General features: G+C 41.2%; 1 protein-coding gene across 13 annotated transcripts in view; it reads left to right on the top strand.

Moving 5' to 3' along the window:
• The window catches only part of baz2ba (bromodomain adjacent to zinc finger domain, 2Ba), a 78536-nt gene extending 66946 nt beyond the window's left edge, over positions 1-11590 (top strand). For 5 of the 13 annotated variants that reach the window (XM_036136093.1, XM_036136094.1, XM_036136091.1 and 2 more), the window contains 16 exons: positions 334-588; positions 1134-1357; positions 1810-1884; positions 1963-2194; positions 2309-2371; positions 2788-2932; positions 3157-3977; positions 4069-4321; positions 4779-4934; positions 5045-5205; positions 5318-5541; positions 6233-6368; positions 6452-6598; positions 6814-7115; positions 8328-8471; positions 9985-11590. In XM_036136093.1, the coding sequence (XP_035991986.1) occupies positions 334-588; positions 1134-1357; positions 1810-1884; positions 1963-2194; positions 2309-2371; positions 2788-2932; positions 3157-3977; positions 4069-4321; positions 4779-4934; positions 5045-5205; positions 5318-5541; positions 6233-6368; positions 6452-6598; positions 6814-7115; positions 8328-8471; positions 9985-10141 (3495 nt within the window). In that variant the 3' untranslated portion in view covers positions 10142-11590. Of the gene's footprint in view, positions 1-333; positions 589-1133; positions 1358-1809; positions 1885-1962; positions 2195-2308; positions 2372-2787; positions 2933-3156; positions 3978-4068; positions 4322-4778; positions 4935-5044; positions 5206-5317; positions 5647-6232; positions 6369-6451; positions 6599-6813; positions 7116-8327; positions 8472-9984 lie in introns of all 13 variants that reach the window. The other 8 variants (XM_012874405.3, XM_036136090.1, XM_036136089.1 and 5 more) reach the window with 2 other exon arrangements.
• Positions 11591-12509: the final 919 nt, after the last annotated feature.

Here is a 12509-nt window from a genome sequence, read left to right as displayed (position 1 = left end):
GAAAAAATTGTGATAGAAAAAGGTGGACAAAAATCCCCTGTATCATCGTAATCATCCAACAACTTACTGAATTTAAATGCTTTAATTATATGACTGTGTGTGAAATGAATCTATATACTAAAGGAATATATATATATATATATATATATATATATATATATATATATATATATATATATATATTTATACTTTACTGAAATAACTCATCTTTTTGATTATATTGTAATGCCACCTGTATATTACCTTAAAAGGTCCTGTTGTTTACATTAGATTTAGCAGGTGAGCCCCAACAGCAGCCATCTCCCTCAACTTTCCCTGTTTTCCTGTGTCCAGCCTCTCCCAGAGTTCTCCCGGATTCCTGGCCTCATCCTCCCCGGACGAGCCGTGTCGGACTGCCTGATGCTGATGCAGTTTTTGAGGGGCTTTGGAAAAGTCTTAGGACTTGATTTGAATGCAGATGTTCCCACCCTGGGAATGCTGCAGGAGGGCTTGCTCAATGTGGGCGACAGCATGGGCCAAGTTCAAGACCTTTTGGTCAAACTGCTCTCTCTAGCAGTCTGCGATCCCGGTCTGCCGCCTGGACAAAAGGTGAAAACTTTCAGTTTGAATAAGGAGTCATTTTAGGTTTTATAAGTTAGTTATGCATTGTTTGTAATTGCTGCAATGGACAAAATACGCACACAGGATGCATTATGATGACCATAAAACAAGCATATGTAAAGTTATGTAAAGCAAAATGCTCATAATTAAAGGCGGAAAGATAAAATTTCAAGTTGAAATTTGACATTCCTCAATTTAAATAAATATTTTATACGTTAATGTAACTGTTAATAAGTTAGTACTGTAAGCAGTTTCTAATTACAGATTTAAAGTTTAGTAACCCATGTTACTACGTCTCGGTGTATGAATGTGTGCACGTTAGTGAGTGCGATTGGGTGAATGAGGCTCTAGTGTACAGCGCTTTGGGTGGTCAGCATGAAAGTTCAGTCCATTTACCATTTACCATGTCAAAAATATATATATCATTAACTCTAAGAAACTGATAAATATCCTGACAGGTTGGATCAACTTGAATTGAAAAGAGAAAATAACACAACCTTTTTGTCTGTTTCGTCAACTCTCTTCACGATCAGACAAAAACCATGCTGGGGGACCACTTAACCAACGTTGGCATCAACAGGGATAACGTCTCTGAGGTGCTACAAATGTACATGAGTGCCCATTGTGCCAACACAGACCTGGCTCCTCTGGCCCTCAGTCTGAAGACCAAAGCCTTCCAGGCTCACACGCCTGTCCAGAAAGCCTCCATTCTGGGCTTCCTGGCTAACGAGCTGGCCTGCAGTAAAGCTGTTATCAGGTAGGAGAGGAAACACTGGCTGAAAACTGGACGGACCAGCTGATCGCTGTTTATTTGTTACGAATACTCTCTGTTTTAGTTACATGATGCTTGGTGGTTCTGAAGTGCTCTGCGTCGTTCTCAGTTCTTCTTTCTCTCTAGGGTTGCTGAAGTAAAACATAGAGACAGAAGTGCAGCACTTATCTATGTATCAACCGAGGGCTTTATCTTGCTTAATGTTAAAGTTTTTCACTAGGCAGTAATTATTCATTTCTTATTAAGTGGAGAACAATTAATAAAGCTGCAGAAGGAGGTGATATCTGCAGTGATTTTAAACAAAGTGTGCAAGTAATTTGGTCTCTGGGAAACAGGCTATTAAGTTGTTTTTTTTCTTTGCCTCTATAGCTACCAGTTAATCTCAACTGTAATTGAAAGCACAAGTATAATGGACAGTAATGTGTTTTCTGCTGCAGTGAAATTGACAAGAATCTGGATCAAATGGCAAACATGAGGAAAGACAAGATCATTATGGAGGGAAAACTGAAGAAGTAAGTTTTATGAACAATACGTTTTATTTTTATTTTCAATAAAGAGTCGCGCTGAGCTTGTTGTGCGTGTTGACGCAGGCTGAGGACCATTTATGCCAAGCGAACTGGGAAGAGGGAGGCCAGCATGGGGGTGGAAGAGAACCCGTCCTTCGGCACCCCGTCCTCTGCCGCCAAACGCAAGAGGAAGCTGGGAGGGGACAGCGAGGATGATGACGACGAAGACGACGACAGCGACGACCAGGCAGACGAGGACGATGATGAGGAGGAGGAGGAAATTAAAAAGGTTAAAAAGGTGGAGACGTTTGACGAGGTAAAACAAAAATGGATGTATCTTAACACTTACCTATTAAAGCTGACCCTTTTTTTAAAAAAAAAAAAAAAATCACTCACAGACACCTACTGTCTTTTTTTCCCCTCACATCAGGACGAAGTCGACCAGGCCACCAGTGTTGAGGAGCTGGAGAAGCAAATAGAGAAATTAGCTAAGGTGCGCTCCCCTGTAGAATGAGTGTTGTGGTATGACGAAGCTAATTACTGTAACCATAAATGTTTAAGGCGACAGTAAAATTATGCATGCTTGGCTGTTGCTAATAATGTGTGATTGCATGCAGAACACACAGATTAGAAAAGTCTCCTGGGAAGTCAATTACAAAGAGATAAAGCACAGAAACAGTGGTTATTACTGCTGTTGTTGTTGTTTTTTTTAGCAGTACTATGCATGATTATCCAGTGCTTATTTCCATGTCAGCATGAACATTTCCTCCTAGTTTTTGAATACATTTTGATAAAACATTAGGGACACAACTATCCGTCCATCTATACGTAATGTTCCTCGCTGGGCAGTTTATCCTAAAAATGAACTAGTTTTAAATATTACGTTCATTGTTAAATTTATCTTTACAGCAACATCATCAGACCAGAAGAAAGCTCTTTGAGATTTCCCATTCTCTGCGCTCCATGATGTACGGACAGGACCGGTATCGGCGCCGGTACTGGGTTCTGCCCCACTGTGGAGGGGTCTTCATTGAAGCAATGGAGAGCGGGGAAGGTAGCGGCAGCACAACACGCACACAGTAGAATAAAAGAAATGTCACAAAAAACAGGTTTGATCTCAAAGAAAGCACAGAAGGAGCTGCTATAAATAATCACATCTCTTTTTATCCTCTTTAAGGAATTTGAAAAGTATGTTATTTAGAAAGCAGCAATGATTTAACATACAGCAGTTCTATTTCAAGATGTTTGAAGCGTGTTGCGCTCCCATTCTTTCCTCAGCCCCAGAGGAACTGGAGGAGGAGCGGCAGAGGAGGAGAAGAGCTGCAGAAGAGGTCAAGGTAAAAGAGGAACCGCAGGAGTTTGAGCTGCACAAGGAAAAACCCAGCAACCTCGACGGGCAGAAGCTTCGGACGCAGAGCCTGGAACAACAGAAAGACGAGCATCAGGAACACGAGGGGAAGAAAAACTCTCCGACTCTGTTCTACCAGCAGCCTGGCTTCGTTTCCAAACTGTGCACGCTCCGGGACATTGGCAAGGACGTCAGCAAACAATCTCTAAGGACGGAGGAGAAGGAGAGGTCGCATGCGAGACAAAGCAGCAGTCCCACGAGCATTCCTAATGCCTCCAAAAAAGGAACATTATCCTCCCCCAATCACAATACTCCCGAGCCAGCAGCAGCATTGACTCCTTCCTCGGTGACCACTAATGACACTACGAACATCCCTCCTCCAGCTTCAACGTCTTTATCCTTCCCCGGCCTGCCGGCTCCACAGGAAAGCCCAGGGAACACTCCTCCGACGTCCTCCCCCGCCCCATCCCCGCACCTGGTTTTCCAAGCCAACGACCAGCTGCTCAGAGTTCTGACAGAGAGGAGCGGCCACTGGTTCAGTCTACTTCCTCGCAACCCTTGTGACCTCTCCTCTCTCACCACTCCCCCGCCAGGAGCGCCTCGCGGCTCTCCTCAGGCGTCCTCAACACCTTGCAGACCCAGGTCTCCACCTCCTTCCCCTGCCCTTCCTCTCACTCCTTCCGCTGCCTCTGCGTCGGCTAGCCCGCATCACCCGACTGGTTTCCTCAACTACCCTCTGTCTACCCTGCAGGTAAGGCTGATGCTTTTAATGACGTCAAACCGAACTGTATGGAGGCTTCATCTCCAGTTTTACTACATGTCTGTTTATCTCCTTGTTTTAGTTGAAGTCTGGGGGCTCGTTGCTCGGGGTTTCTTTTGCCAACTGGCCTAGTGGCATGATAAGTCCCAGCTTGCCTCTGTGCAGCAGCCCCAGCCCCATGCCGGGTCACTCTCTGGAGGGCAACACAACAGCAAGCGTCTCTAGTAAGAGCGAGTCACCTATACCCCGCGTTGAGAAAAGCTCCTCTATGCCCTCTCCCGCCTTGGAGATCCCAAAGTCCCTGGACCACCCCGCACCTCAGCCCATTCCAGAGGGTGAGTGACCCCCGAAGCATTGTTCATGAACGAGACACCAGCTTTTACACTGCAAAAATGTATCTAAAAATAAGTAAAATGTTCTTAAAGTTAGTGTATTTGTCCTTGATTTGAGCAGGTAAATAAGATTATCTGCTAATGGAACAAGTATGTTGACCCCTAAAATAAGATAATTAGACATCCTGCACTTGAAATAAGACGATGGAGATGAATTGTTCCTGTTTTAAGAGCACAAATCTTATTCCATTGGCAAATCATCTTATTTACCTGCTCAAATCAAGGACAAATACACTAACTTTAAGAACATTTTACTTATTTTTAGATCTATTTTTGCAGTGTAATTGAAATGTATTCGTTACTATCAGGATCATTTAGTCTGGACAGTTTTTGCAACACAACGTTTCTCACAGATGCATGTCCATAGAGCTCCAGCTAACGCGCGTGTTCATTGTCTCAGAACTGCTGACAGGTTGGTGGCGAGTGTGTCACATCGAAGAGCTGCGCTTGCTGGTTGAAGCTCTCCACACTCGAGGAATCAGGGAACGATGCCTCCAGAGGCAGATGCAGAAGTACTTGGAGATAATCCCACAGGTCTGCACCAAACATAAAGACGGTGAGTCCTGCAACGGGTCTTCCAGCGCGCGTACCAGTTCCGGTGTGTGACGCGAGTGCGTTTGTGTGTGAGCCTGTAACTTATCAGTGTCTGCCGTGTCGTTCATCTAGTGGCCATGATTGAGCTCCGGGAGCTTGAGGAGAGCCAGGTCAGCGTGGAGTCGGTGCGGGGCTGGTGTGTGGAGGAACAGGCCATGGAGATGGACATTGCTGTGCTGCAGCAGGTGGAGGAACTAGAGAGGAAAGTCACTGCGGCCAGCCTGCAGGTCAAGGTGAATTAGGGAAATCCTCCTTTGTGTGATGTGGCCAAATTAGAAGAAATCAGCTTTAATCACGTTAAATGACATCAAATCAAAAGACATAACAGATGATTTTCCCATCCAGGGCTGGACCTACCCAGACCCTCAGTCCGAGCGGGAGGATCTGGTGTACTACGAGCACAAGCCCCCCACTAAGTCAACCCCGGCTCCGGGAAGCGTAGGAGATAAGGACTCCAAGGAGCATCTGGAGGAGCGCGGAGAGAAGGGCGGGGTGATGCGTCACCCAGACAACCCGCTGGACATAGCAGTGACACGTCTGGCCGATCTGGAGCGCAACATCGAGAGAAGGTACCTGAGGAGCCCCTTAGGTACCACCATTCAGATCAGGCTGGATAATGTGGGTACGGTCACTGTCCCTGCCCCCGCCCCATCCACTAGTGCTGACAGGGAAGGGTAGGTCATTTCTCCAACCAAAGCTACCCACTCTCCCACTAAGACCCCTTCCTCTCTCTGTCTGTGCTTTTTGTTTCCCATGTCACCCCCAAAACTGAGGGTCTTGGTTGCTTTAACAGCAGATGTTTTGCCGCTTGTCCCATTTGTGTACATCTGTTTTTTTTTTGTTTGCTCTCACCGAGTTATGGGTTGTTTTCAACGGGGGATAGCGGTAGAGGCTCCACTCTTTTCGTTTTCCTGTGCATCGTCATTGTTCACTGTTGTTTGGACTTTTGTTTCCTATAATCATCTGCATGGTGTTGTTCCTCTGTAACGTTGATTATGAGCACACTTTTTGGCTTCCGGAGTTTAACAAACCCTCAAACCTTCTGCATGAGCGTGCCTTTAACCTGACAGAATGGGTGTGTACCTCTCCCCGGCACCTTACACCCTCATGCCTGTCTCTGCACAGCCAGAGCTCATAATGATCTGCTGTCTTGCTCGCAACTTTTTACAACTGATGCCAAACAGCTTGTATGAAAAGCAGACCCACCTATTCTTGTTTTTATTGCGCTATTTTGGTGCTCATCTTTCTGTCCTCTCTTAGCGGCGAGGAGGAGGTGGCCCACGGCATGAAGGTGTGGAGGAAGGCTCTCAGTGAGGTCCGTAGTGCCGCCCAGCTGGCCATGTGCATCCAGCAGCTGCAGAAGTCTATCGCCTGGGAAAGGTCTATTATGAAAGTGGTAAGAAGATGCTCCCAAAATGGAAAACGGCCTTATTTCAGGAATTGTCTTCTTGTTTTAATGGACGGGCTTTCTCTTTTTAGTACTGTCAGATATGCAAGAAAGGGGATAATGAGGACCTTCTCCTGTTGTGTGACGGCTGTGACAAAGGGTGTCACACTTACTGTCACAAACCCAAGATCACCAGCATCCCAGAAGGAGACTGGTACTGTCCAGCCTGCATTTCAACGGTATGTGAATAATGTAATCAGGCCCACATCAATTATTTTTAATCCACGCCATCTTTAACAGTGGGTCTGCTAACAGAAATAGCAACACCAGTGGTCTCCTTAAATCCATTAGTTTCCAAGCCATGCAAACTTTGTAATTATAGGAGTGGGTTGATCAATATAAGCTCAAGGTAACCCTTTTAAAGATTGTGTCCATTAACTGTTCAATTACACAGGCAAGTGGTCCATCCCCCAAGACCAAAAAGCCTCCAGCCAAAACTGTAGCTTCTAGCGGAGGAGGCAGTAAGAAAGGCGGTGAGTCCAAGAAGAACGGGAAGCAGGCGGGTAACGGAGAGGTATCGGAGGAGGATCCAGCCAGTGCCAGCAACACGCCCAAAAAAGGATCGAAAGACACCAGCAGAAAGAGAAAAACAGAGGAGAGTTCACCTGCTCTGATACCAGCCAATCAGGAGAGCCCTGTGTGTGTGAAACGAGCCAAGACGGCAAGAGACAACAACAGGGACCTGGGACTATGCAGGTATATGTCCCTGGGTTGTGTGCGCTTGTCTTGTGTTGTTGTTGTTGAATGATTCTTATAAATTATTGAAGCCTCCATTTCCAGCAGCGCTCATTCAATAAATTCTTGATTTGCTTTCATTGTTTGTTGCAGGCAACCCTTAAAACCTCACATATTTTATGTTTGATATCAGTTTAATTGGAGTAAAATTGGAAACGTTTGTTGAAATAAAAATTAAATGGATCTTGTTTGATTCTAAGATTGTCTTAATCCAAGAGTTGGTTTTGGAAAAAAAAAGACTAAAACACTAAACACTGTTCTTACATTACTTTAGAAAAAAAATATAAATCATTATTCTCCTTTAGATTGGTAGGAAATGCTCCTTCGCAAATATCAGGCCAGTTACGCAACTGGAGGTTTAACAAACTTGCCATTCAACTTCGACATCTGATTGGATCTGAGAAACACAAAAGTACTTTGAAATCAGAAGCTGTGAAAATATTATGAAAGTCTGTACTGCAATAAGTCACAGGAAGAAGGGTACCAGGAAATGATTAGTTGTGTTATAGTTATCAGGGGCTTAATACTGGCCCATGGCAAATTGGTTGGTACCTGTGTATATATATATATATATATATATATATATATATATATATATATATATATATATATATATATATATATATATATATATATATATATATATAGCTGCTGCACATAATTCCAAAGCTGGAAAACCTATCTAAGTTAGGAATATTTAACTTTGACTTTATTTTTTTACTCAGCACTGTACACATAAACCATAAAGTCTAATTTGAGTAAGATTGTTTTTACTTACATACTTTCTTTAGCCTTAAATATAAAGTAGAGAAATGTCCCAGTGTCCTAGTTTGTAATTGAGTGCAGTGATAGTCATGGGCTAATCAACAGCTGATTATGCATAAAAAGCAAGGAAAGTGTTACTTTTGTGTAAAGCTGTAAAAGAGTTCACATTTTATGTAGATGATAGTCTGCTTTTTAAACTAATATTGTGAATTGTGTATTGTTATAAAATCTTGGAATACATCTATATTTTTCATAAAGTGTTTTTGCAGAGTGCCTCAAATTGTGGATTTTACATGAAAATCTGTTTGAAGCTTTGAAGAAAAAAATTAAAAGCCAACTCCTTTCTTAAATTAAGAGCTTTTTATTTCGCTAAACCAATTCTTGTCTTTGCGTTCGTGTGCCCTACAGAGTACTTCTTGCAGAGTTGGAGCGGCATCAGGATGCATGGCCTTTTCTCTCGCCAGTCAACCTGAAATCTGTCCCTGGCTACAGGAAGGTCATTAAGAAGCCAATGGATTTCTCCACCATACGTGAGAAGCTAGTGAGCAGCCAGTGAGTTCCCAACACTTCTGTTTGTTGTTTTTCTCCCTAAAGCCTGCAGGGCTTTTGCATGTCATTTAAAGCCAGTTTCTCTATAGGAAGGATGTTGCAACAACTCAGAAACTTCTCTATCAGCTGTTTGCTGAGCCTCTCTGTAGTCCGGAGAGGGTAGAAAAATATGGCTCTGATTGAGTGTCTTCATCATGATAAGTATGAAAAAAGAAACAGAATGTAGCACAAACTCCCGTCCATCCATCTAGTTACCCATCCGCCCTATACATTTACCCATTAATCCCTATATGGGATGTTGTCTTCCTGGATGATGTCACAGCTAACAGAACACCAGACCAGGTGTACCTACTATGAAGAAAAAATGATAGAGAACAAAAAAATAAAAGCTGAAATAACAACAAAGAATGCAAGTTAGAGAACTCAGCCGAGGGAGGAAAATAGGCCCTGATGTCCTCCAGCAGCCTAAGCCTATAGCAGCATAACTATAGAGATAGCTCAAGGTAACACGAGCCACTTTAACAATAAGCTTTGTCAAAAAGGAAAGTTTTAAGTCTAGTCTTAAAAGTAGACAGAGTGTCTGCCTCACAGACCAAAACTGGGAGTTGGTTCCACAGGAGAGGAGCCTGATAGCTAAAGGATCTGCCTCCCATTCTACTTTTAGAGACTCTAGGAACCACCAGCAGACCTGCAGTCTGAGAGCGAAGTGCTCTGTTAGGAACATACGGGGTAATCAGAGCTCTGATATATGATGGAGCTTGATTATTAAGGGCTTTATACGTTAGAAGGAGAATTTTAAATTCTATTGTTGATTTAACAGGAAGCCAACGAAGGGAAGCTAAAATTGGAGAAATATGATCCCTCTTTTTGATTTTAATCAAAACTCTCGCTGTAGCATTTTGGATCAACTGAAGACTTTGAACTGCATTTTGTGGACTTCCTGATAGTAAATAATTGACAATAGTCCAGCCTTGAAGTAACAAATGCATGGACTAGATTTCCAGCATCACTCCTGGACAGAATGTTTCTAATTATAGTAATATTCCGGAGGTGAAAAAAGGAAACCCTGGAAACCTGTTTATTATGGGATTTAAGTGACATGTCTTGGTCAAAAATAACTCCAAGGTTGTTGTTTTTTACTTTATTACCACAGGCCAATTTAATGTCATCCAGATTAAGTGATTGATTAAAAAAATATATTTTTGAGGACTCTGGTCCAAAGATTACAATTTCTGTCTTGTCAGAATTTAAAAGCAGGAAATTTAAAGTCATCCAGGTTTAATGTCATCAAGACATGACTGTCGTCGAAGTAATTGATTGGATTCATCAGGATTTATGGATAAATATAGCTGAGTGTCATCAGCATAACAGTGGAAATTAATTTATAACTGATAATCAAAATGTAATGAGAAGTCTTAAAAAGTATGTAAGTTTAATATTAACTAATAATATGTTTGGACCACATGTTTTATGGGTAACATGTTAAAGCTTAAAGACTGTTTTCCTTTTTTTTCAGGTATCAAAACCTGGAGACGTTCATCATTGATGTCAACCTGGTCTTTGATAACTGTGAAAAATTCAATGAAGACAATTCGGACATTGGTCGAGCTGGTCATAACATGAGGAAGTTTTTCGAGAAGCGCTGGACTGAGCTTCTTAAGCAAACAAACTGAACAGTTCAGACTCTCCTTGTGAACCCATTCAACGTTTCATACCGGAACACCAGGTTTTACTTTTAATTTTTTATTGTTTTTCTTTTTTTTTTTTTTTTTTTTTTTCTGACGGAGTTTGTGGCTTTTTGCAGGATGGAAGAAAAAGTCGGCTCCTTCATAAGGAATCCATTTTGTGCTTAAGAGAGATATCACTATAGAAAAAAAACAAAACAACAAAAGAATAAAAAAGAAAAAAAAAGAAAAAGAAAAACATTGTTACATGAGGTGCGCTGGATTTATTACAACAGGGATAAAAGCCCCAAAGAGTCCCAGAGAAATGGGGTGTCCTAGTGCAATACCATTCCCTGTCTCAGAACACTGCACTGAATGAATCCTCAAATGTCACTGATGTATCTGCGCTAGAATACTTTCCACTACCTGTACATAGTCTTTTGTTATTTAATCGTATTATAGTGAATGTATTTAATTTTGTAATAATTATTTATGAATCAAGGTCCACTTCATTTTCTATGAAAAAGGAGGAATCATCTAAACTGCTTTGAATCTAAACGACAACAACAACAACGAAAAGGAATGTGTCTTTGTGTTCTAATTTTTTTTTTCTCCCAAATATCAAAACAAAGCCAAGAAAAGAGAGCGCGAGAGAGAAAAAGAAAAGAAAGAAACCTGTTTACACTGTTCAGTGCTTTGGGGCATCAGAGAACTGTATTCACGTTGTTCAAGCTGTAAAACTGTGTTTATTTACAGGAGCAGCAGAGGAACAGTTGGACAACGGCGATCCGTGTGTATATACTGTTTATTAATGTCAATATTATGTCTTGTTTGGAACGATGTGTAAAAATTGTTTAAGAATATTAAGATATTGTTTATGCCTTAGAATGATTGTAGCATTCTATTTTAGTGAACGTGATGAAAACATTATCATAAATATTGTTTGTACAGTATATACATATCCTCTGCAAACACTGTGGTATCCTTAATCTTGGTAGTGCCTACCCTTCCAACAGGGGCATGTAGGGGATGTTGTTGTTTTTTGTTTTGTTTTTCTTTTTTTTTTTTAGTTTTCATTCTTACAACAATTTTCTATTTTATTTTGAAATATGATTTAAATCTGACAGGGCCTCCAAAGTTGGACAGTAACACAGAAACCATTCCTCACCTTAGCAGAGAAACAAAGGCGCAACGAGCATTCGGTTTCGCTTCCACGACACATTTCCTCAGAATCTGCCACAATACAGAGGACCTAAAGGCCATTTGTAACCACTGTGTTGAACCTTGCTGTGTGTTGTGGCCTGATGGAGGCAGCTAGATTTTTTTGTACCCAAGTCAAAAGTACTTGAAGTTACTTTATTTAAGATATTGTGGAATAAAAGTATCATTCTTTTGTAGGAGCTTTATTTTTCACTAGTGTGTGGCACGGACCTATTAAAAGGATGTTTTTCAATGTAAGCGTCTTAAACTTGCTTCCTTTCAGTTTCCACTTCACTGAGCTGCTTTATGGCAAATGTGTCTGTTTAGGATTGCTGGATTAATCATACACTGCAAAAAGGGAACCAAAAGTAAGTCAAATTTTTTTGAAATTAATGTATTTTTCCTTGATTTAAGCAGATAAATGAGACTATTTGCCAATGGAATAAGATTTTTGCACTTAAAATAGGAACATTTCATCTCTATCATCTTATTTCAAGGGCAGGATGTCTAATTATCTTATTGAGGGGTACTTACTCCATTGGCAAATAGTCTTATTTACCTGCTTAAATCAAGGAAAAATACATTCATTTTAAGAAAATTTGACTTACTTTTACTTCCCTTTTTGCAGTGTAGCCTTCATTTCCTAGTAGAAACTAAACCTTGGTACGGGTGTGCTTCCTCTACTTGCCATCTATGAAGTAAGAATTGACAAAACAGGTGGCCAAAAAACGAAAGCGCAACAAATTCTCCTAGACTCTAAAATACCAATGAACGAAAGGGTAAAGATACGTGATGAACTAAAACATGAACGTCATAGCCTTGAAATGTGCTTCGTCCATACATTAGTTGGTACAGTAAATGTTTTCATCATAAATCAGATTGTACTGTTTGTAAAAGTTCTCACATTTCACTCAACAAAATGTAGTTTTACAGATGTTTAACTTTTGGTTTGAACATTCCCCCAACAGGACATACAAATGCATCAGCAGGTAGATGTAAATGAGGGTCAAATGTTTCCCTACATACTGAAAAACAAAATACATGTTGTTCTTTATGTAACTGATTTCACATAACAATTTTAAGACATTTTCTTTAGAATAATTAAATAAAAAACATCTATGTTACAGGCACTTTAATGATGACAATGACACAGCTTCACATTTCGCAGAACTGGGAT

Source organism: Fundulus heteroclitus, chromosome 4 (assembly GCF_011125445.2).
Source record: "Fundulus heteroclitus isolate FHET01 chromosome 4, MU-UCD_Fhet_4.1, whole genome shotgun sequence".
In the NCBI taxonomy this organism is placed as follows: Eukaryota; Metazoa; Chordata; class Actinopteri; order Cyprinodontiformes; family Fundulidae; genus Fundulus; species Fundulus heteroclitus.
This window is presented reverse-complemented; position numbering and strand designations above follow the sequence as displayed.